The 26,163-nt window shown below is 33.5% G+C and overlaps 3 protein-coding genes across 3 annotated transcripts; 2 read left to right on the top strand and 1 right to left on the bottom strand.

Moving 5' to 3' along the window:
* Window positions 1-842: 842 nt before the first annotated feature.
* LOC131607720 (uncharacterized) lies at window positions 843-2,132 on the top strand. Its single transcript, XM_058879692.1, has 2 exons — window positions 843-1,726; window positions 1,860-2,132. Exons 1-2 carry the CDS (start codon window positions 1,223-1,225, stop codon window positions 1,911-1,913), a joined length of 558 nt encoding a protein of 185 aa, XP_058735675.1. The 5' UTR covers window positions 843-1,222; the 3' UTR covers window positions 1,914-2,132.
* A 156-nt stretch (window positions 2,133-2,288) lies between these two features.
* Window positions 2,289-5,007, bottom strand: LOC131607711 (B3 domain-containing protein Os01g0234100-like). Its single transcript, XM_058879684.1, has 7 exons — window positions 4,760-5,007; window positions 4,630-4,665; window positions 4,149-4,186; window positions 3,906-4,050; window positions 3,546-3,752; window positions 3,386-3,452; window positions 2,289-3,250 (listed from the first exon to the last, which is right to left on the bottom strand). The coding sequence occupies exons 1-7, from the start codon at window positions 4,904-4,906 to the stop codon at window positions 2,499-2,501; spliced, it is 1,392 nt and encodes a 463-aa protein (XP_058735667.1). The 5' UTR covers window positions 4,907-5,007; the 3' UTR covers window positions 2,289-2,498.
* Window positions 5,008-16,423: 11,416 nt separating this feature from the next.
* On the top strand, window positions 16,424-19,777 carry LOC131639564 (uncharacterized membrane protein At3g27390-like). The gene is made up of 9 exons (XM_058910052.1): window positions 16,424-16,643; window positions 16,780-16,888; window positions 16,974-17,172; window positions 17,572-17,705; window positions 17,903-18,191; window positions 18,311-18,417; window positions 18,497-18,668; window positions 18,861-19,309; window positions 19,407-19,777. Exons 1-9 carry the CDS (start codon window positions 16,553-16,555, stop codon window positions 19,639-19,641), a joined length of 1,785 nt encoding a protein of 594 aa, XP_058766035.1. The 5' UTR covers window positions 16,424-16,552; the 3' UTR covers window positions 19,642-19,777.
* Window positions 19,778-26,163: the final 6,386 nt, after the last annotated feature.

Consider the following 26,163-nt stretch of genomic DNA (forward strand, 5'->3'; position numbering starts at 1 on the left):
AAACAATAAGTTTTCCTAGCTAAATCAAAAGTCATTTGCAAAATTGAAACTAAATATAACATATAAACAATCTCATATGATTAAAATAAAATAAACTTAAGTGTGGATAGCACATTAGTGTCCTCCCCTATGATTGGCAAAAACAGAAGGTGGGGTACAAAACCAACCAGTCCCTCCAAAGGAAACTTTTACATAATAAAGATACAAACATTTCTTAGAGTTGGTGAAGGCCATAGTTGTCTACCTTAGGAAGTGAAGTATTCTGTGCAAAACCACGTGATCCCTTTCCTTCCTATCCAGTACATAACTAGCTACTGACTTCAAACAAGGAAGCAAATTCAAATGCATCATTAATTATAGCCAATTAATACAAACACCCCATTTTCTATATGGTCAACATGCATCACTTCAACTTAATTTAAACCATCTTTATGCCTTAAATCAGCAAATTCTTCGTTAACAATATCACTGCGTGCAACCGTAAAGACTAATCTCTCAGAACACAGACGAACACAATCGACAAAAGTAAGTATATGGTTTTGAATACGAATTGAATATTTTGTTATGAAATTAAAAGACAATATCAGAGTCACATGGTTAGTTTGATCCGTCAGTGTCGCCAGCTCATTCCAAAATAAATTTTTTAAGATTCAAAGATTGGTCAATTACATAGCTGTGCATGTAAGCTGTAACACTGTTGTCACTGTGTTATGTGAGGCCTTAAAACTTAGCTCAAAACATTCAAAGCATGCATTTAACCATTTATAAATTCAGTACCCTTTTTCCTTTAAATGTCACTGCTGTTGCTTTCTCAACCATTAATGGTAACTTTTTTTCAACTTACCATCTCCATAACTTTCCTACTTCACTTCCCATTTTCAACACACAACATTTATGCCTTCCCTATTCATTATTTACTCTCCTACATTATGCTATGACTATTTAACCGTTGGACCACTTTTTATCAGCGCAGGTTCGAACTCGCGACATTTCACTTATTCATCTTTAAAAACGTGAAATTTTAGCCACTATTCTATTTGACAAAAAATGATATAAGTTATTTTTTTAACTATATAACAGTACAATACTGGTTTAATAGTCTTTGTATATATAAATGCCAACATGTTGTAACAGTTATTATTATTAACTTCTATAGTTTCAGTTTCTCTCAAACATTGTTTTTCTTATAACTCCTTCTACCATGTTGTGGTTCTGAAATCTCATGGCATGTTTAGAAATGTACAACTCAGAGCACAAAGGTCATCATCATCATAATCAATATCATAATCACAGCTTATCAGTGAGTCCAAGAATCTCATTCTCAAATGATTTTGTAGACACCAAACAAGCTTCAAACCAAGAAAAAACCATTACTAGATCAGATGGACCAGTTTCAACTGACTTTGAGTTTTCTGTTTCAAACTACTCAATGATGAGTGCTGATGAACTTTTCTCCAAAGGAAGATTGTTACCTTTTAAGGATAGTAACAAGAAGATTACTACTCTGAGGGAGGAACTACTTGTAGATGATGATGAAGTTTGTGAGAGACAAGGTTTTTCTCTTAGGCCTCCAAAAGGGTCTTCTTCTACAACAAGGTGGAAAGGGTTTTTGGGTTTGAGAAAAAGTCACATTGGTTCTAAGAAAGTTGAAAAGAGTGAAAGTGTTGAATCAAGAAGATCTGGTTTGGTCAATGACAGTGCAAGGCTTAACATTACAACTTCACAGGTTAGATATACTATGAATCTTTTATTTTTTATTAGTTTTTTCAAATCATTTGGTGCTTGTCTTTTTGTTTTGGCTTGATTTAGTTATTATTTAATATATATTTGATTTTTTTTGTGGGGTATATATAATACAGGAGATTTTGATTGAAGAAGGGTCAAATTGCAGTGACTTTGAGTTTGGAATATAGATCAAGTAATTGAATTTGTAGAGGAAGTGTTGTTGGGTTGATGGTGGAAATTAGATTAAGGATTTTTTTCTTTCTTTTAGTTCCCACATTTTTGTCCTTCAGCTATTCGGATTAATCAAGGTTGAATTTATGTTATAATGTTTGTTATTAATTGTGAGTTACTATGGTTCTTCTACTATCAAGGTTAAATATAATGAAATGCTTAATTAGAATGATAAACACTAGGTCGCAGATCCTAGTTGAAATGACAAAAGTCGATATTGTTAGGTTGAACGTCAATATCAGAGTTCAAATCCTGACTTTCATAGTTGTGTGTGTGAGAAAGAATGATAAACACTAATTTTCCTTAAGAAAGCTAATCCCAAGTTTATGACCTTTTCAACAACCAACCAAAACAAAATTTAATAGCTATTCTTCTAATTGTCACTCATATCACTCCACATAGTTACAACTAAATGTAGATATAGACATCACAAATGAATTGAATAATTTTCTTCTGTCTAATTTTAAGTTACACAGTGCAGAAATTGTTTATATTTAACCACACAGCACAAGCCAATACATTTTTCACATATAACAAAGTTTTCACCAATTAGCAGCAACTTCTTTTTGAAACTTATGTTCATACCTTTCAGCTTTGTGCTTCAAACTCTCAAGATAATCACCAAATCCATTACAAGCTTCTTTCAATTCCTCAAGTTTTGTTTCCATGTTCTTTATTCCATCATCTACTCCACTGTGTTCCTCGGTTCTATACGCCAAGTATCTTCTAGTCTCTAAGCCGTTGTCCGTTTCATAAGCAAGGCTAACAAGCCTGCGCAATCGATGTCTCAAAAATTCAACATTCATGCCCAAATTTTCAAATGCCTGCAACGTTTTATCCCAATTAGAAAACTCCAAACGCGGCGTAGATATCACACTGACTTTTATTGCATCAGCAATGTTAACAATTTCATATATAACTCCAGAAATCAAATTATAGTTCAAGCCTTTGATGAGATTGTCATGAAGAAAAGCTTGTTGACTGTAGCAGAGTTTGTAGTACTTGTTTCGAACTTCCGTAGAGAGTTCATTGTCAATTAGCATTCCGTTGACTATGATTCTGAAATTTTCGAAACCATTTAAGTCTTTGAATTCAGGCATTTTATATGCCTCCAATATTTCCGACAAAGCTTCCTCACTATCATTTTCATAATGTTCTGTATACTGTTTAGCCTTAGTCTCCGTTTTCGATACAATAATTTTCTTTTTCTTTTGGATGTCTTGTGGGATAGGCTTACCAGTTTTTCTTTTTGGACTATTACATGCTACAACATCAGCTTCTGTGTAATTTTTTCCTGTGAACATGAAGGAGAAAAATAAATAATGTTAATATACTATTCTATACCAAGAAAGAATGTATAAATTATCGGTAACTATTTCACGATAAATAATGATACAACATAGTAAGAGCATAGAGACACAAGTCTTGCCTCCAACTTTTTGTTTTGAGCAACTTTCTTGATTCTCTGGTTCTCTCATAGCTCTTATTATATAAACCTGAAAAAAAAATAGTATAAGTAAAGAAGCTTGATTAAAACTGACAAAAGAACGATTTAATCAAAGGAGATGAGTAAAAACCGAAACTATTACCTTAAATTTGGCGGGTTCAACTAATTGAAATACCACCACATCACCCTCTAGCAATTTATGCACAGCAGAAAACTGTCTCCAACCAGCACTCAATCCTGTTTTACATGCAATGTATTTTGTCTTGTATTCTCTACCAAATTCATCTTCCAATGTGATAGTTGTATCCTTATCTGGTAAATGTCTTTTACAGAATGCCACGGGTAGTCCCTATTAAAAGAAATCAAAAGACATGACTAAACATTTTGGTTTCTTTAATCAAGTTCCTTTGTTTCTTTTTAATTGTTGGTTTTTTAAGAATTTTTTTTCTTATTTGTTGTTTTCAAATTTCAAAGATACATACTGTTTTTTCAAAATCCTTACCATCCAAAAACAACTGGCTACATGTGATCTGACCAAGGACTTCACAAAACTTGGGAATTCCGGTTCCAAACTTGATCGGAGTCCTTCGGCTTGAATCACAGCCTCGCCACGAGAAAATGTTGCATCTGTTGTCTCTTTAGATGAGCTGCAATAAAAGACAGTGTTCCAACTTTACCTTAAGTAATGAATTACTTTAAAAATACGAGTAATTATCTATCAAATGACACTTGATGCTTCACCAACCTTGCAAACTTGTGTGATTGTGGCTCATCAGGTGTTGCCTGTAAAAATGGCATTTGTTAGAATTATCCTTCACTTAGAGCAAAACCAAACAGTTAGATGAAGGTGTCTTCTATTCTATAAAGCACTGACACGGATACCGCACACGACACCGACACTAAACATTGACATTGACAGTGATGATAATTTGAAAAAATAAATAAATTGAACGTAATCGCAAATGTCGATGTCAGACACGGACACAGACACTGATACGTCTTTTTTCAAAAGTGTCGGTCCTATAGAGCTTCTGTTAGATATACATTCGCATCATTATAAGCAACTAACATATTTGTTTGTCAAAACTTAAAATTTGAAGATTTTCCCCTATTTTTACCACACACAAAACTTCCAAATGATTTTAAAATCATAGAAGGCAAGTCCTACAAGCTCAACATAAAATCAAACATCTAGAATGCACAAAAAATTCCCTTCCAAAACTTACTTGTCTGTGTTTATTTTCAACCACCTTATGTTTATCCTGCAAACAACATCACATAGCTACAAATCATCAATATCAACAATAATGCAAGAATAACAAAAATAACAAACTTTTAAAGGGTATAGAAACCAACGTTTAAAGGAGACTTTTTAGGCAAATGTGCAATAGGAACACCCTCATAGACCTCTCTGCCATGAAACGCCAAAGTTACACCTTGATCATCATATTGTGGAACAATGTGACCCTTCTTCTTTTCATCAACCGCCACCATTTTGGACATCAACAATTGCCTTGCATTCTATGATGCAAAGGGCATTTGGATGGTGTTGGTTTTGATGAAAAGAGAGGTAGTTTGCATGATGGGTGGTTGATTTGTCATATGTAAAGAGAAAAACTAATGTTTGAGATTGTACAGCTTTGGTGTTGTGTCTTTTTGTTGACGATAACGAATATCGAATTTTGAATGGGTTATTATTACGTGGTACAAGTAGTTGAACATGCCAAATATGTGGGGAACCTCTAATGGACACATGGCCAAACCATACCTTTACATGTATGATTTTAATAAAATTTAAATTATTGTTTTTTATTTCTTTTCATGTATGCAGTTTTCCATGACTTTGAATGAAATTTTAGTTTTTATTAGAAAATAATTAAATAGAACATTTAAAGAATGTTTGATTTAGACGAGAAATCAAAGAAAAAAAAATTGTTTTTTGTGTTAGTGCGAGTGGTTAAATCATACGTTATAATGAATGATGTTGAATTTATTAGACAACCAACTTATATAGTTAATTCTTTAAAATTTTGAGTAGAAATATGATATCGTGTTAAAGTCCTAAAATATTGGTCTTGTTGCTCTTGGCTTCCCTTTAGATATCACAATCTTTGTACAATTTGGGGGAGTGTAAATTATTTAGTATGCTGGTTGGAAAAAAAATTTGCAGCAACAATTGTTTTGACTACATTGTCAACTTTTTATGTGCAGTGAGACTTAATTTAGAGGAATTTGATGCAACTAAGATATTAGGGGTGGGTGATAAAAAAAAATATTAGGGGTGTTCGCGGGTCTGTTCGGTTCAGTTTTGAGGGAATCCGATATCTAAATCGATTAAAATTATGGATTGACTTGAATTGAATTTGTAAATATTTTCGATAAAGTCCAAACCAAATTGAAAAACAACGAATTGGTTGGGATTACATTGATCGGGGAGATTAACAAAATGCAAAATTATTTACAAAAAATAACTTATTAACGATTTTTTTCATAATAATATGAAAAATACTATATTAATAGTGTTCAATTATTAATACTAGACTAGCAATTTTTCCATAATAGATTCAAAAATATATAAAAAGAAAAAATCTAACATAAATACTTTTGAATCTATAATTAGTCGCTTGAGTTAGTATGATAATAAATGTGTTTTGTAGCTCGGTTAACACGATACATTAACAATTTTTTAATGACAAATTAAAATAACATAACTTGTCCACATACGTCATTTCTCTTTTTTTCTTCTTGAAGATGAATGCTTGATAGTAATTTTCATGACAACTAATTATGGTTGGTTTGGGTAGTTGGGTTTTCGGGTAGAAAATTGAAAATCTGAAGTCCGAACCAATTGTCATCGAATTTCATTAGTTTGATTCGGTTCTTGCTCGAACTAAAAAAATGTCTGATCAAAACACTATAGTTTGGTTTGGATTCCAATTTGGTTTGGATTTGCCCGAACCAATGAACACCCCTAGATATTTTTATACGATTAAGATTACACAAAATATTGAAAGGAAACATTTTTAACATGGACAACAAGAAGTGAGAGAACTAAATTTGAGAGCTTTGGTTACAATCCGTATGTCTTTGCCTAATAATATTCTTGAGAAATTCTTGGTACATCGTCAGTCAAAGATTTTTGAATTTTTTTGAAGGGCTATATTAAGGAAATGGTATTTTAAACCGATTTGTTGTTAAATGACCAGTTTCATAGCTTGTGTATGAATGAAAATACGAAAGTATTTGATCATCTAAGTGTTCTCAATGACATTGTTTATAAATTAGAAACTATTTGACTCAAGATTGATGACGAAGATAAAGATTTGAGACTTATATGGTCTCTTTCATCTTCTTATGAGCATATTAAACCTATTTTGATAAATGAGAAGAAAACTTTAAATTTTGAAGAAATTGCTAGCAGAATCAGTTTTGAAGAAAGAAGATTTAATGATGAGGATTACACTTCATCAAAATCAGTGTTGGTTGTTAGAGGAAGACCTCATGTGAAGAAAACAATGAATATTACTACAGAAAAAGACTTTTACCTCAATTGAAAAAGGGTTTCACCTTGGTTTGGTGAGCGAGGAAACAATATGTGTAATAGAAAGTGCGTCACTTTTCCTCTTTGTTGAACTTCCACTCAAGAATAAGATTTGTATTGGTAATGGGATCCATCCCCAACAACATAATAATGACCTAATGGACTAAACCACCAAACAATAATAATTACCTAATGACACATAAAATCACTACTAACCACCTAAATTACAAGTGATAAATTTAACTATTTATTTATATAACTCACATAAATAAAGTTATCACACCCCAAAACTTGGACCATTACATGTCCTCATATGATATGATATAAAAGTTGCATAGATTATTTATTTATTTATTTATTTATTAGATATATTTTAAACTATATTCAACCATTGGTACCAATTATTAATAAACCTAAGATACTCTTTCAGCGTATATGTGTGTTTGTGCATGTAACTTATGAGGAACAGTGTCACATCATTAGACTTCTTTGAAGATTTTAACATGCTTTCTAATTCTCTTGGAAGTGGAAAAACATGGGGTCTATTCTTCACGCCCCTTCCACGGGCAAGTTGCACACCCTATTGCGCCATTTATGAGTTTCCTTGGTAATATTTTAGTAGCCCCTATGATCGCTCTGCATCTTTAACAACAATTCTAACGTGGATTCATTAGATGTTATGGATGTTGATGCTTCTCGCCTTTCCTGTCATAACTCCTAACAAATCTTGTCCACTGACCCTCTTATCATTTTTGCCAATGTTTTCTCATCAAATTTTGTAGTAGGCTTGAACATCTCTTCATTCTACTTTCTTATCACCAAGTTCCTTTTGCAAAAGGGAGTAATCAAGCAAGGAAATAAAGAATTCCATGCTTCCTTTGTGAACAAATTGCAATCACTTAGCAAATGATCTTTCTGATGTTTATAGGTTGGAAACAACTAGGTAAATAAAAAGGAGAAATAAAAACACACCACAATAATGTTCAATAAATGCAATAAGAGGTTAGAGCCAGCTTAAGCAAGCAATTAAATATCGAAAAGAGAATTTCAAAGAAGTTGCCTAGAAATTGAGAAGACACAATAGGAAAAACCTAGGACAAAGAAGGGGGCAAAAGAGATTAAGGAGCAAAGACTCCTTATTTATAGAGAGTCTTTTAAACCAAGAATCTCAAAAGATCAAAATAAAAACTCAAAAGATCAAAAGAAAAGTTCAAAATTTCAAAAATTACGAAGACTAGTAACTTATGGCCACATGCCTTCACCGAGGGAATGTTTCCCATACTGAAAACCATGATGTAAATATTCCTTATGTTCCAATCATCACACCTCAATAATAGGGGAAAACATTAATCGTGTCCTCAAGCTAGAAATTCTAGCATCAAGCTTACTAACCACATAACAACATTTGAAAAATAAAAAATAGATTGATGGTGATACCCCTTGCCAGAATATAAAATGTAAAGTCAATAAACATTAGTCTTATTGAAGTTAAAATACCACTTTAGAAACCTATGAAGACCTTTAAGACATCTGGTAGAGTCAACATAATAAGTCTCGTTGGCAATTAAAGGAAAATACACATGAATTTTTGACCCCACAAGCGGTTCAAACCTTAAGGGTCATAACAAACCACGATCCGACATCATTGTCCAAGACTTAAGGGGATATAGTTTTGACCCAGGGCAAGGCGTATGTTGGGATATCCGAGAAGCACCAGAAGCGCCAACGGGGTAAATGTTCATGGATCCAAAAGACCTTAACACCATATATCCACCCAAAACCTTAAGGCAAAGGGGATATGAGTTACCTCTCTTATAAACCGAGCATTTCCTCCATTCCTAGTCGATGTGAAACTCTAGGACTTTCACACTTGAAACCTAACAGCACAACATATTTTGATCATGCGTGTCCCCCAAGATCTTGTGACGAAGGTCTTCAAATCCATCCAAGGACCCGTCAATGATTCCTTATAACATCTTCGGCCCAAAGCGACTTAGAAGGCTTAAGCACCAAGGTATGATCCATACTAGTTGCACAATGAACCAGGACGAAGGAGCTCTAAATAACATAAGATTAAAAGTTAAAGATTATTGACGCCACCATGCTGACATCACTTCTTTAAAGTAGTTATACACAATTAAGGTTCGAAAACACACGAAATATTTGATACTGCAGAATCTAAGATGGACATTTCTTAGAAGGACACATGATTAGAACAGAGAGGAGGCGTAAACTTATTTTATCGTAGTTACAAAAAAATTCTTAGATGTGTCCTATCATAGACATAGATCCTCTAACTTCTACTTTTCTATTTTTCCTAACTTTGTCTCTATCTCTCTAATGATTTACTTTCTCTCACATATTTTTCCCTCCAAAATTAATATCACCATCTCCTTTATATCATACAAATATTGTCTATAATCACTCAACTTTTCCTCCTTAAAGTTAAAAAATCTTTATCCGTGAACTCATACATCCCTAAAAAGAAAAGATTTTAGGTCCACGAAAACCTTAAAATTCTGATTTTTTTTTAGAATGCCACATATATGAAAAGAAAACACCACAATGCCATTAGTTGTATTTTTTTCATGTTTTGGTTCGTCCAAGGTCTGGACGTTCATATGAACATTTTCTTTTTTTAGTTGGCGTTCGGCCAGGGGTTGGCCGACCCTGTACTAGGTGTTTTTTTTTTGCGTTTTTCAAAATTTAAATAAATAAGTAAGGGTTAAATATACTAACCCACCCTGTAATGTTAGCGAGATTAGGTTTTAGCCCCTGGTAAAGTTTTTTTTTCATCACCCCCTTAACTTGCAAAGATTCCACGCCAAAACACCCCCCAATGCCACTTGTTAAATCAGATTTATTAAAATTAAATTAAAATGTCCATGTGGCATTAACATGTTACATACGTGGCAAAATGAGTAAAATTTACATGCCATGCTGTTGTAAAGAGTTAAAAAGTCATTTGGTTTTACCCCCTTGTAAAAATTAGGTTTAGTTACGTTTTCAGACATTCTCAAGTTAGCAACAGTGACGACGGCAACGGCGCATAAGGGTGTGGTGGACGACGGCGCATAAGGGTTTGGTGGACGACGGCACAATGTCAGAGGTTAGTGTTGTTATGGTTATTCTTCTTCTCCATTTCGTGTTTCTTCTCTGTTGGGGTTTTTATTTCGATTTGCATGATTAAACGTAGGATATGCAACATTTCAACGTTACTTTCCACCACGGGGGTGAGTTTATTAGGGTAAACAAAGATGAGATAATCTATAGAGGGGGGGGGGGTAGATTCTACTATTTCTGGGTTACACATAGAATCATGGACCATGGAAACTGTCGAGAACCTAGTGAATAAGTGGGGGTACAAGAAAGGGAGCTATAGGATATGGGCGAAGATATTGGAAATAGATGAGGGTTATATCCCGATTAGAAATGCTGATGATGCATATGATTTTGCTTCTTATTTTTGTGCAAATGGTACTGAGGGAGACTTATATCTGGAACATGATGCTGAAAACATAGAACAATATGTGAGGGAACCTGCTTGTGTTAATAGAGACACTGATCTAGATGACTTAGGAGATGAAGTGGTTGAGGGTTTGGATGATAGTGAGGACGACAGAGCCACTGCCTTGTTAGATGGTTTTGAGGGTATTGATGTAACTTTGCCATTAAGGGAAGAGGGGGTAGTTGCTGGATTGTTGACTAGGCCCAATAAGAAATGTGAAGAAGATGCATATGTTAGTGATGAGCTCAACCCATCAGATCCAGATGAGTCTTGTGATGAGGATAAGCCCAAGTATGAGAAATTTAGGAAAGAGCACCTAAATAAGGACTTCAAGTTTAAGTGGGGTATGGAATTTAATACACTTGTTGACTTCAAAGAGGCAATACGTGAGTGGTCAGTTCTCAATGGTAGGGAAATTAATTTTGTGAAAAATGAAAGTTATAGAGTAAGGGTAGAGTGTAAGGCTAAATTTGGTTTTTTGGTCTTATGTTCCAAAGTGAGCCACAAGCATACTTATGCTATAAAAACACTTGTAGACACCCACACATGTGCTAGGGTTTTAAACAACAGATTTGCAAACTCAAGATGGGTGGCTAAGCATGTGGTCAAGAAAATGCAATCAAGTGAAAATGTAAGAATCAGGGACATAATGCAAGATGTAAGGCAAAATTTTTCAGTGGGTATTACTGTTGCTCGGGCATGGAAGGCTAAGTTGATGGCAAAAAAAAATAGTGGAGGGAGATGCTGATATGCAATATGCTGCTCTATGGAGGTATGCATCTGAATTAAAAAGAGTTAATAGTGGCAATACTGTGAAAATTAATGTTGAGAGACCAAGCCCAACTATCCAACCTAGATTTGGAAGTTTCTACTTCTCTTTTGATGGCTGCAAGAAAGGGTTTATCAATGGATGTAGGCCCTTTATAGGGGTTGATGGATGTCACCTAAAAACCAAGTATGGTGGTCAACTTCTGATTGCAGTTGGAAGGGATCCAAATGATCAATACTTCCCATTGGCTTTTGGAGTGGTAGAAACTGAGACCAAGGAGAGTTGGAGATGGTTTATCCAACTTTTGATGGAGGATATTGGACATGACAAAAGAATTGTTTTTATCTCTGATCAACAAAAGGTAAAGTTTTTGTACTTATATCTAATTGCTCTAACTGCATATCTATTATTGAAATATAATGTAATTGCTATAATTGTATTGAGCAGGGACTGGTAGCTGTTTTTGATGAGATGTTTGAGAGGATTGAACATAGGTTTTGCCTCAGACATCTATATGCCAATTTCAAGAAAAAGTTTGGTGGAGGAACCCTAATAAGGGATTTGATGATGGGAGCTGCCAAGTCTACATATCATCAAGCTTGGATGCAGAAGATGAATGAGCTAAAGAATGTTGATTTCAATGCTTGGACTTGGTTGATGGCTGTACCTACCAAGAGCTGGTGTAAGCATGCTTTTAGTTTCTACCCAAAGTGTGATGTGTTGATGAACAATATATCTGAGTCTTTCAATGCTACAATTTTAGTTGCTAGTGACAAACCAATCCTTACTATGTGTGAGTGGATTAGGAAGTATTTAATGAATAGGGTAGCTACCTCTGTACATAAACTTGAAAAATGGCAACATAGAGTTATGCCTATACCTAAGAGAAGGTTGGACAATGAAGTTTTTCATAGTGGTCATTGGCTACCAACTTGGTCTGTGGATGAGAAGTTCCAAGTGACTCACAGTTTCAACAACCAAGAATTCATAGTGGACATAGCAAAAAAATCATGTAGCTGTAATTTTTGGGAATTGGTTGGGATTCCTTGTAGGCATGCTGTATCTGCTATGAGCTATAGAAAACAAACACCTGAGGATTTTGTTGATGAATGCTACACAAGGGAGAAATATGCTAAGTGTTATGGATTCTCTGTGTCACCTATAAATGGCCAAGACATGTGGCCAGAAACTGAGATTGAAGACATGCTACCACCAGCTTACAAACAAGGGCCTGGTAGACCTAGAAAGGTGAGGATTCGAGAAAGTGGTGAAGAGGGTGCTAGGAAAAGAAGGACTGGGGTTGCATAGAAATGTACAAAATGTGACCAGTTTGGTCATAATGCTTTGACCTGTAAGAGCCCCACACAGGACCCTGTTGCACTCAAAAGAAAGGTAAGACATGTTATATGTTCTTCATAAATATTTCTGTTGCACTCAATGTATTAATTTGTACTGTTTGTTTGTGGCTGTGATGTAGAGAAAAATCAAAGCTAAAGTGACTGAGGTTGTTCAGAATGATGTTCAGGCTGAGAATAAGGAGCAAAATAATGTGGAGATTAAGGTAGTTCAGAATGATGTTCAGGCTGCTGTCCAAAATGATGTAGAGGTTGAGAATGTTCATGATGATGTGCCAAATGATGTGCAGAGTCAGACCCAGTCGTGTGTTGTAGACAATAGTCAACCACAACCCAAGAAAAAGAAGACAATCAAACCTCACCATGGTTTAAAGATAAGGAGGAGTGAAAGAGTCAAATTAAGTTGGTTCAAGAAACCAATTTTTGGTCCAGGTTCATCTGAGCAACCAATCACAATTGAAGACCCTGCAGAGACATCATCAAGCCTTGGAGTGTCAACTAGGTCTTTGAAGAAATGGAAGAAACAAAAGAGCAGTTGATTATTTTGTGTATTTTGTACCAATTGACATTAAGTTAACTTGTAATGGTCTAGTAATGGTACTATGTCCTATGATATTTTGTGTGGTGGTATTTTGTTTTGTGGCCATTTGTAATGGTTTTTTGGGTAATGATCTACCTGACTTTTAGGGTAATGACCTATAACATTTGTAGTTGTTTTTTGGATCAATTTCCTCAAATGTTATCTAATATCATAATTACTTCATATTATTTGCAAATCTTTATAGAAAACTGATAATAGACTCATTCATTCCATTCAAGCTCAAATTGTTACATACCACAAAAGTGATACAACAAAAGTTATACAAGTGATAGAAGTGATACAATCACAAACAACATACACTTCCCCAAACTAAATTACAGAAACATATAAAATGCTGCAAAAAACATCCAAGACATAACAAGTGCAACCATCATGTTATGGTTCTTCTTCTTCTCCATTGCAACTTTTTTCTTCAACCTCAAAATCTTCTCATTACTTGTGTCTGCTCCCAAATTATCAGTGGCAATGTCCTTCAAAATCTCTTTCAACGCATCTTTTGTCATTTCAGTGCATTTACATTGAATCACCTCGACATTATTGAATTCACCCAGCTCATCATCCCATATGAACATACCGCATCCATTCTGCAAATTACAAGCAACCTTTATCGCACAGCAAACAGAGCAACTAAAAAAACATGAATGAACTTACCAGTACATTTCTGCATTTCCAGAATTTGCGTTTAGGGTTATCAATGGTGTTTGATACCCACATCTTCATGGTTATGTTACAACTACAGTGAGGTGTAGCTTGGGAACGATGAAGCAGCGAAGGAGATTTGCAACCGGAGTTTCCTACGGAGGATGATTTGCTACCCATGTTGTGAGATTAACGGTGAAGCAGCGACGGAGGAATGATATGAGGAAAGGAACAATGGAGGAACCCTAGTTTCTTCGTTTACAGATATAATGTAATTTGAGAAGATGATGAAATGCCATGGTGGATATTAAGAAGACAAAAATTCCACGTGTGATACAATATAGAATCTTAGGGGAATCTGAGTGCAACCGTGGCAATTAGGGGGGGTCTGGGGATGGAATCTACAGATGTTAAGGGGGGGATCAAAAATTTTTTTTTTACAGGGGCTAAAACCTAATCTCGCTAACATTACAGGGGGGGTTTGTATATTTAACCCAATAAGTAATATTTTGTTTATAAATAATATTAATTATTTATTTAAAATATTAAAATTTATGTCTTTTTGGTATATTCGTTTCACCGGATCAACCTTTAAAACACCGATTTTTTATCGTACTAAATTAATTTAATTAATAAAATATCTTATTAATTAGTTTATTATAAAACAATAATTAAATTAAAATTTTTATTAATTATTTATTTAATTAAAATAATATTTTAATATTATATTAACGGAAATGCTAACTAGCGCTCTAACAACACTGGTTAAGAGATTAAAAAGGTAGGTTGGACATTATTTAAGAGATTGAAAAGATAAGTTATTTCTAAATATGTGTATTAAATGTAATGATAACATAAATAATTACTCGCTCCATCTCATAATAGGTGTCCCCTTTTCAATTTTTATTTGTCTCAAATTATTTGTCCTTTTAAAATATCAATGTGATATTTACTATTTATTTTCACTAAGTTGTCTTTATTTATTGTATTTTAATTCATATAACTACTCCACTATCTGTTATTAATAAGGTTATTTTAGAAATGATATTCATTTTATCATTAAAATCAACACAGTTGATCATTATCTTAAAAAATGTGAAAAAGTTGCAAAGACACCTATTGTGAGACGGATGGAGTAACTTTTTTAAAGAATATTGTATGTATTCATTGCATTGAATATGTAATATTTTCTTAATTTAGAATTCTTAACCAATATCCCCAGCACCGGTCAGCATGACTCTTATATTAAATTTACTTAATATTTTAAATAAATAATTAATATTATTTATAAACAAAAAACATTAATTATTTATTTATTTATGTTTTCAATACATTTAATACACATATATTTAGAAATAACTTATCTTTTTCAATCTCTTAAAAAAAAAATACTCAGTACAGGGTCAGTCAACCCCTGGCCGAACCTCAACTAAAAAAAAAATTTCATCTGGACGTCCAGTCCCGACCTTGGACGAACCAAAACATGAAAAGGGGCACTTTAGATTTTTTTTACAAGTAATGGCATTATGGTGTTTTCTTTTCATATATGTGGCATTCTAAAAAAAAAATCTAAAATTCTATTATAATACCCTAATAAATGTCTCATGTTTAGATACACATTATTCCATCTCTAAATATCTCCTACTTTACCAATCGTTAGTTGATCCAGTGGTGATTGGCGTTGGACTTGGTAGGGAAAACCACGGTTCGATCCCCCGCAACTGCGATCGGGAAGGGGATGAAACCATTTGATGCCAGAACTCGCCCCCGAACCGGACTAAACCGGTGGTATAAAGCCAAAAAAATATCTCCTACTTTCAATTATCACTAACTAGATGACAGACTAGTATAAAGCCAAAAAAATATCTCCTACTTTCAATTATCACTAACTAGATGACAGACTAATTGTAAGATACTCATGAATTAGAAAAAAAATTCTAGATCAAAAGTCTAAGTTGGAATTCAAATTCTTCACTTGTTTACTCTTATAACGTGGGAGAATGGTCATCAATGAGAAGATATATTTTGTATGCAAGAAATAAATAATATCGTTTAATCTTGGCGGCCTAGGATTTTTTAACAATATTATAAAGTCTTGTATTTATGCTGGCGAATTATTGTGAACATAATCAAAACATGAAAGCGAGAGCATTAGAGTTGTTTGTGCAACTAGAAGATTATTTTACACAACTTATTTTCAGAAACAGATAAGCCTAAAATGAATGACCACTTGTCATAATCTAATTTATGCTTTAATTTGTCCTAGACTTCTCCGAGTCCTGTCTTGTCTTTCCTTTTTCTGTTTATCATTTTTTATTTTTATAATATTTTTAATAATATATTAAATTAAGATTAATTTATATTTAATTCTTTAAAATTAGTTTAAAAATTATATTTCAACTAAAAATGCAAAATAAACATTTTCTTAATTAGTGATTTGATGTAAATGTCAATTATTAGCATATTATTATTTTTATATAGTGATATAAATATTCAGCAGCCTCTCTTATTTCAATTGTCCATGTTACTTTTTGGTCACCAAAATCCTAAGAAAATCATATTCTGATTTTTGTTTAGTTTTTAAAAATTAGTTTGTCATCTTCTTGCGGCGCACGCCATATATACCATATTCTCTTATTCCTATTTTCTTTTGACCCATCAACTTCCAATTTCCAATTCATTTTCCTCATTCAGTTTTCACTGTTAACATCTTCATGATCCTTTGTTACTAGTATCATGATTTTTCCTAACTCCATGGAAGCTTGGATGAAAGCTTCTTATGTTGTTTTTGCATTCTTCTCTGCTTTATTCCTTGGTGCCATAAAAGGTTATCTTTTTCTTTTACCCTTTTTACCCTTTTTCATACTTTATGTTTCATGATTAAATGGTGGAATCTTGAGTAATTTTTAACGAGTTTTTGATAAAGGGTTGTTTTGATATTTTCTTTGACAAAAATTCTGCAGGCCTTATAGTGGGTCCTATTGCTGCTCTTATACTGATTATAGGAAATATTGGGGTGATTTTGGGGCTGTTTCCTGCACACGTGGCTTGGACTGTTTATACCCTTATCAAGTAAAAAATTTTCAAATTTGTGTTCCTAGTTTTGGTTTTTGAAATTTCAGTCAATGTTTATTTTGAATGGTTTTTGTGTTTGCAGGATTGAAATATTTGATGCAGCTTTGAAAGTTGCTGTTTTGATTGCTTTGCCTGTTTTGTTTGGGTTATGGTTGGGTTTAGGTATAGCTGGTAGTGTTCTTGTTGCTATTGGGTATGGATTTTTCACTCCTTGGGTTTCAACTTTTGAGGCCTTCAGATATGATGACAATGAGTCCAAGAAGTTCAAGCATTGTATTGTGGTGAGATTCTATCATCAATATGTTTTAAACAATGTTTGATTCGTTTATAGCGTATAAAAATTGACTAAGCCACCAAATTCGTCAAGGTCCAAGGACTATGTAGGACATTCTCTAATAGGTCGTTGAGATTATCTCATTGATTTGTCAAACATTACTCACACCCGTTGGTTAACACTGTTTCATAGCTTAACCCAGTGAAACGGCGTTAATCCATGGAGATTGACAGAAGAACATATGAGAGTAGTGTTTGATAAATGACAGATTTTGGGATGTATTTGAAGTAATCATAATCACGGGATATATTTCACTATTTGAGAGTGCTATATAGAGTCGGATATGAATTTGATGGTTTACTCGATAAAAATTGGTTGTTCACGTAGTTTACTCTCTTTAACTCAGGATGGAACCTTGGGAACTATAAAAGGCAGTTGCACTGTGGTTAGAGATTTTGCAGATTTATGTTACCATTCATATCCAAGTTACTTGAAAGAACTACGCGAATCACCTTGTTCAGACGAGTGTAAGACACTAAGGTAATCATCATTAGGCCATTTATTTATTTATGTGACCTCGGTTTCATTTCTTTTGAGCTCAAATTATCAACTTACGAAGGATAACATAGTTTTGGAAAACATGATTGGAAAAAGACTTTTGCATTCTTAGCTCATAGTTTCGAAAACATGATCTAAGAATTTGTTCCTAGACTCTTAAACTTAAACTTATATTGCAGGTTAATTCATGTTCCTGGAAGCGTCATACTAGGGATAGTGGGAATAATTGTCGAGGTTCCTCTTTTCACTGTGATTGCAATAGCTAAGAGTCCCTACCTATTGTTCAAGGGATGGTACAGACTTTTGCATGATTTAATTAGCAGAGAAGGTCCATTCCTTGAAACCGTTTGTGTCCCGATTGCTGGTTTGACGTTATTTGTGTGGCCTCTTGTTGTCATTGGAAGCATTTTATTGGCTATTTTCTCTAGCATTTTCGTTGGACTATACGCTTCTATTATAGTATATCAGGTTTGTCACAAACACGAAACTAACACATGTGATTACGTTCGATTATTCCATTTTTTAAACCTACCTGTCATTGCCAGAGCTTCATTGATCTTCCTCTTTTGACTCTTTCGTGGTTGTAGGAAAGATCTTTTCGTCGAGGTTTAGCTTTTATTATGGCAATGGTTGCTGAGTTTGATGAATACACAAATGATTGGCTCTATCTCAGAGAGGGGTCATTCTTTCCAAAGTAAACTTCTTTCAATCATTTTCTTTCCTATTTGCCGTTTATTCTGTAGAAATCAACACATCAATTTTCTCGCAGCCAGGCCCCAATATCGAAAGAAGATGGTTTCTCAATCATCCGAGTTTTCTACTCGAGGAAATAGTGTATCAGGAAACAAATCAAATACTACCACGGAACCGCCTGCAATGTTTATGCCAAACTTAGCTCCTTCAAGATCTGTTAGAGAGACCATTCAAGAAGTTAAAATGGTGCAGGTATTCTGTTTTTCTTTCTTTACTTGCAGTTTAAGCAATTCTTTTGCCAACTCGAGCGACTTGCCCCCCTTATCAGTATACTATGATTCATATCTAAGAACTTTACACATCTTTCTGATCTTTTTTTAGCTTTTGTTACGATGTTAATTGATTTGAAAAACTCTTATCTCTACTTAAAACGTACTGTGACAGGTTTGGGGAGATATGATGAGGTCCTGCGAGATAAGAGGCAAGGAGTTATTGGATGCTAATGTACTCACAACCGCTGATTTTTACGAATGGTTAAGAGGAAAGAATATTAACGAAGCAGCCATAGTCGGATTTGGATTGCCTTGTTACTCACTTCTACAGACACTTCTCTATTCCATCAAAGCCAACTCAAACGGTGTATTGCTACTCGATGATTTCGAGATAACTCATTTTAATAGACCGAAAGACAAGTTGTTGGATTGGTTCTTCAATCCTATAATGATTTTGAAGGAACAAATAAGAGTCATTAAATTGGTTGAAAGTGAAGTGAGATACTTGGAAAAACTCGTTCTTTTCGGAGTTAATAAACAAAGGTTCCAGGCTTGGGATAATGGCGGCTTATTGGTTCCTGATAGTCTTAGAGCTGCTCAAATCGAAGGAATTTCAAGAAGGTAATAATACTATTACAATAATACAATCTCAAATTTTGTTAGGTCTGTTTGGCTAAATGTTAATGAAATAAGTTCTTAATTATGAATGCAATGTTAGGATGATTGGAATGGTAAGAGGAATATCAAAGCTTCCGACATACAGAAGGAAGTTTCGGCATGTTGTTAAGGCGTTATTCGCTTATTCGTTGGAAAAAGATGCTTCTGGAAAAGCTCATGGTTTGGATGTAGATGTTTCTGAAAAGTCTTTAGTCACTCGTTACTTGGAAAAAAATCCTTCTGGAAGATCAAGTAGCAGGTCTATAGTATCAGTTCCATCAGATGAAAATGTTTGAGATAAACTGTACTAGTTTTCTTCTCTATTCTTGTTGATAAATCATTGTATATAGATATATCTTTAGTTTGATCATTGATTGTTGTAAAATAGCTTATTGTGAGTGAGGTATACTACAGATTGAAGTGTTTATTTTATATATGCTGTTTCTTCATTTCAGTTTTGAGAATCAAGTTGGTGTCAAAAGTCACTCAACTATGCCATATTTAACTCATAATTATTAAATGATAAAAGCTGTTTTTTAGACACTTAAGAAGTTAATCAAAAGAGAAATGCTAGCAACACTCTCTTTTCAACACTCTCTCTAACACTCACTTTTTTATTGGTTGAAACATGTGTGGGTCCTACCACTATATGTGGGATCCATTTCCAAAGTGAGGGACCCACACATGTTTTAACCAATAAGAAAGTGAGTGTTAGAGAGAGTGTTGAAAAGAGAGTGTTGTTAGCACTCCTCTAATCAAAAAGCTTTGGTTATAATCTCATCATATGAGCTAAAGAAAATTTATTGAAATTACAAAAGCATTTTGAAATCGTTAAAATGTTTATGGTAGACCTGAATTCGTTTATGCGCATAATACATTCCCCGTATTACTTGCTTGTGGGTATCAAAATCCTTGTGACAGGGCTTTTTATATGGATAACCGTTTTAGGAAAATTATACCCCGTACCCCTACATTTATCCCATTACCCCTATAATTTTAAAAAAATCTCAATTTTGTCCTTATTAAATTTTTAACTTTTTTATTTTTTTTTCAATTTTACTGAACCGGATATCCCAGGGGTGGGTGTTCCGGTTCCTTTTTTTTACGCCATCATCCATTTCACTGCAGTCACCGCGACAATAACCGATCCTCCAACGTTCCTCGCCATGGCAACCGCAAGCAGCCTCCGACACGCACGACGACGGAACTCCCTTTCAGCAACCATTGCAAACGCTGAGCCACCCCACCGCCGCCCTCGAGACCGCTCATCCTTTGTGAAATCCCGATCCAGTAACTCTCTTTCACGATCTTTAATTGAATATTGCGTAGGATTGTTAATGTTATGATTGTAATTGAACAAGGAAATTTGTGTGTTGTGTAGCAACCGGCTTAAAATTTTAAGATAAAGAGTCGCCACCATTTATTTTTATCCTAAAGGAAGGGAGTTAAACGGATTACCCTATGGTCAGAGATTCTACGTTCGTGAGTCGGTTAGACGGAGGGAAGGTGTTAGGCACCCTTCGTCTCCCTTGTATTCAAGGGGACCCCTTCTAGATTTAGGTTTTTTATGAATTTTAAATTGAAGATACGGTAAACGTACGTTCACCTATATCCTTAAAATGGTTTTATTGATATTAAGTCAAATGTTTAGTGATATTAAGTCAAATGTTGGTTTTTTATGGTTTTACTCGCTAGGGTTTCAAAACCCTATGCCTACGTATCCTCTAGTGCAATGAGGAAGTCAGAGTACCGTAGTTCATGTGTTATTTGTTAATTGTTTTTTTTAAGGATTGCGAATTGTTTTAAAAAACTCCTTTGACTTTGTCCGAGTTGAAAATGGTGTAGGCGTAGACGTAGTTCCTAGTTGATTTATAAAATAGGTCCACAATCTCTTTTTATGAAAGTGATATTGATTTTTTTGTTATGTTTGTAGAAAAAATTAATTTGATTATATAGATTAAAAAATTATTTAACTAAAGATTAATTAAAACTAAATTCCAATATTTTTGTATTTTTGTATCTTTATTAATTAAAAGAATTAAAGACATATTTATTTATTTATTTAGTATATTTGATTTTTTTAATATTTGATAAAAATAAACTAAGCAAATTAAGGGGGTGCGTTTTAGTTAAGAGTTGCAAAATAGGGTGTATGTTTATTTATTTTAAAAAATGAATAATTAAAATTAAATAACCTATTAAACTAAGTTAACGTAATAAATTAATAACTATATAAAAATCAAATTTTGTATTTTGTTTAGGTCGTGAAATGAACATTATATATATATATATATATATATATATATATATATATATATATATATATATATATATATATATATATATATATATATATATATATATATATATATATATATATATATATATATATATTTGATTTGAAACTATTTAAACTAAATTAGTTTAAATAAAATTCTAAACTAATTTAAAAATAAAATTAATCTACTAAAGATCTAATAAGATATTTTTGTATTTTAATGTTTCTTTTTTTTTTGTATTTTAATAATATATTTAAATTTAAAATACAAAATTAATTATTTAAAAAGAATGTTAATAATAGGAGGAATGTTAGGCCCATTTAAAGAGAGTCCAACAATAAAGTTAACCCTAATTATAATTTCCTAATATAAAATAAATCAGAAATAGAATAAATAAAAAAAATTGAATGGAGGTGGATCGGCCACCTTTTCTACTTTCTTGTTTATAATTTATTTTTTTATTAAAAAAAATGAAACGAAACTGATTTAAAGAGTACAAATTTAAACTTGACTCTTTCAACTTTTATCCTCCAATAAGAAAATCACATATGGCATGAAAATTAAAAATATTTAAATAAATGTTTAATAAATAATAGGGACAAAAAGGTATCCAGATCTCTCTCTTCTCTTATGCGCGTGTAGTTCTCTCATTAGTAATCATCTTCCCTTTTCTCTCTTTAACTAGATTACTTATTGACAATGGATTCAAATAGTATTCAACCAACACATAAAACCAAATAAACAAGAAAAATTACCTGCGGCCAAAGAGTGACGGCGGAAGGTGGTAACGAGTTGCCGTAACAGTTGAGTTTCCGTGTTTACTGTTGCGGTGGTGTATGGATAGAAGATTAGGGTTTCAGATTTGAAACTCCTAATTCTTGGAGAAGCGACTTTGGGTGATTTGCCACAAAAACCTTCTTTTCCACTCCTTCCCTCCTCCCTTTTTCGGTTCCTTTCCCCTGTTTTTATAGCTTCACAACTATGCCACAAATGGTATTGAACATCACATTAACTGATATTATGAGTCCTGTCTACCATGGTTAATATTTTTTAATTTTTGAATATTGTTGTCTTGAGCTAGTTTTGGAATGTATTGAATGTATTGTTTTGGAAAATTAGAGAATTTTGTCTTTTTGAAACATACACGTGAGAATAACAATTTGATACTTTTTTATTGATTTTTTCCATACTAATAATAGAGATATAGTAATAACAATAAATCTATATTAATAGTAACAAATAATTCTAATAATAATAATAATAACTAAAAATAAAAAATAGAAAATCTTATTTTAACGGTAGAAACATTAATAAATAAACCCGAATAATAAAAATAACTAATAATAAAATCTAATTATAAAAAATAAAAAAATATGAAATTCTACTAATTGAAAAAAATATAAAGAATATGGGTGGAGGTGGGATTTGAACTCAGGTTTTTTCACCCATGTCATTTCTTATGCTAACTTCACTACCCTTTAGATCATTATACTTATTCAGAAAAAAATGGCATTCACAAGTATATGAATAGAAAACACAAATATTTGTTATTATTTAGAAAATACAAATAATTCAAAGTAACAGTTACCTGTATAAAAAATACTGTTAAATGTTAGTAAGGTTGAATAAAAAACTTATAAAATCAAAGTAAAAAAAAAAAAATAATAATAATAATAATAATAATAATAATAATAACTTAAATGTTAGAAATAAGGCGGGCAAATTTGGGGTATGACAGCTGCCCCTATTTAATTACTCTTCGACTGAATGTGCGAGAAGACGACGTTCTTTGCACATTTAGATCGGAGGGTTATTAAATAATGGAATACCCCAAAATTTGACCAAAAGTTTGAAAATATTTGAAAAATAGTTTGACGATAAGTAAAAAATATGAAAAGGGGCAATGATGACGCAAATAACTCATCAATGCCCGAGCAACAGTCAGACGAGAACTGACGAGAATTAGATTTGATGTAACAGTCAGACGAGAACTGACTACCAAACGAGAATTGGATTTAACGTAACACTCAGACGAGAACTGACTACCAAACGAGTATTGGATTTGATGTAACAGTCAGACGGGAACTGACTACCAAACGAGTATTGGATTTTAATGAAATAGTCAGACGAGAACTGGCTACCAAACGAGAATTGGATGTAACAGTCAGACGAGAACTGACTATTAGACGGGAACTGAATTTGATATAACAGTCAGACGGGAACTAACTACCAAACGAGAATTGGATTTGAAGACTCAACTTCCAGACGAGAACTGGATTTTGATGGCTTGCCAGGCGGGAACTGGGCTTTGAAATTATTTTCCAGGACGAGAACTGGACTTTGAAATGATTTGCCAGGACGAGAACTGGACTTTGACATGATTTTCCAGGACGAGAACTGGACTTTGAAATGATTTGGATTGCTAATGAAAATTTAGCTTTTATGATATGTAGTATGTGAATGCACCAGATGATATGCGCGGTTTGATGCTGGAGTGAAGCGGCGTGATTAATGCACAACAATTATTTGGATATTTCAAGGGGTGCCCCTGTGGTGGGCCATGGACTGATTAAGACTTCGAGAAAATGCTTGTGTAACAAGGCTAATGGTCAAAAAGTGTTGAGGTCTTATGCTAGGGTGACTTCCTGATACTTATTTAGAACTTGAAGATTGCTGATGTAGAAGAAAGATCCACTAGAGATTGTGAAAGTACACAGAGAGCTTGCCCTTTTGTTGGTAAGGTATTGCCCCAATTTACTGGTAAGGCCTTTGAAGTAGTTTCCTGAGAAGGAACTTGAATACCACCATGTAGTAGTACGACCTTGATATGGGCTGCCCTAGTATTTGAATCTTTGAAAAGTCTTCCCCAACGTTGAATCTTGAAAGTTTTGCCCCCAAATTGATTGGTGCTTATAGGTGTGACCCATATTGAACACTTCTTGGAAAAAGTTGCCCCTGATTAGTGTGACCTCCTGGGTGCTTTGCCCCCTAGTTAGGAGCGTCTTAAAATGGCTTTTCTTTAATTTGACCATTGTGGAATCTCTTTGATGCTAAGTATTGATTTGCGCATAAAATTGTACCTTTTGAAAAATAATTCTAAAATGATGCACATGCAAGTTTTGAAAAGAAAAAAAAAAAAGATGATTAGAGATGAAGATGTGAAAAAACGAAGTGGTTAGCAATAATATTGACAAACATTAGGAGTCAGTTTAACACAAAATCTGCTTGGTATGCTTTCATAGTGAACCTAGCTTCAATTAGGGCTTTTGAAGGTTGTAGCGTGGCCATGGTTCACGGTTTAAGAACAAGAGATATAAGGCTCAAAGTTTATTTATCCCACCCCATTCTTCTTTGATATTCTCCATTCCTAAATTCGATTAACTCCACGGATGCATTCATTCTGCAAGAGAATCTTTCGTAGTTGCAAGATGATGAGAAGCATTGATAAAGTACAAGTACTGTTGAGAGGCATTGATGATTCTTGAGGTGGCAGTCACAAGCTTGTTTTTTTCCTTAGATTTTATTTCGACCCCTTATTTTTACATGGACCAATTCCTTTGAATTTGAGGTCTATCGGGATGCCCTTATTTTTGCCTAAGTCAAATTTCTTTTGATTTTTACTTGACTTAGCGAGCCCCTTTTTTTTTAATTTCCTTTTGTTTTTTTGATTTTGAACATTTGTGACTGTCATGTTGATTGTTGTGAGCTTCATCTTTATTTCTTCCTCGATCTTTGAACTATGTATGTCGTAGCTTTTATTTCATTGATTCCTCGATATTGGGTGAATGCGAGAAAAATGATGTGCTTGAACCTTTTGCTTAGATGGAATTGATTCTCCTGAGATTTGAATGCTCCATTGAAGTAATCGAAATCTACCCTGCCCCTGGTTAAAATTAAGGTTATTTATTAAATAAAAAGAACTCCAACTTCTGGCTCAAGGGGGTTGACTATGGATTAACTCCTTATTTCTTCAGTGTTTGGGGAGTGAAACAATGCCTTACATCATCAGTTAGGTCTTACTATTAAAAAGCATACGTCAGCAAAAATTTAGTTATTTTATTTACATTATTCTCCTCCTAAGTTTGTTAAGAAGTAAGAAGTGAGATAGAAACGATGTTGATATTTTGTTTTTGTTCATGGAAAAGTGAATGCATAGAAAATAGTGAACACAAATGGATTGATTCCAAAAACATGCATGCTCATCTTATTAAAATTACTGATCAAATAGTACAAATTTATATCAAATATAATTTAGCAACGAAGAAAACTACAAATGAAAAGATAAAGGCCTAATGATCCCAAGGATGAGCTTCTTTGGTTTTAAGAGATGTTGGTTGTCATTTTAGCATTAATCAAAGTAAGGGGTGACCGTTTATCAACAATTTTCCTTCTTGAAAGGTTAAGTACTTCTTGTCAATCAACTGTTGAACTTTGGCTTTGAAAGCGTTGCAGTCCTCAGTCGAGTGCCCTGCTGATCCAGCGTGATATTCACATTGCATACTGGGGTCATACTCAGGAGGGAATGACTTTGGTGGCTTG

The sequence above is a fragment of the Vicia villosa genome, linkage group LG1, assembly GCF_029867415.1.
Source record: "Vicia villosa cultivar HV-30 ecotype Madison, WI linkage group LG1, Vvil1.0, whole genome shotgun sequence".
Classification (NCBI taxonomy): Eukaryota; Viridiplantae; Streptophyta; class Magnoliopsida; order Fabales; family Fabaceae; genus Vicia; species Vicia villosa.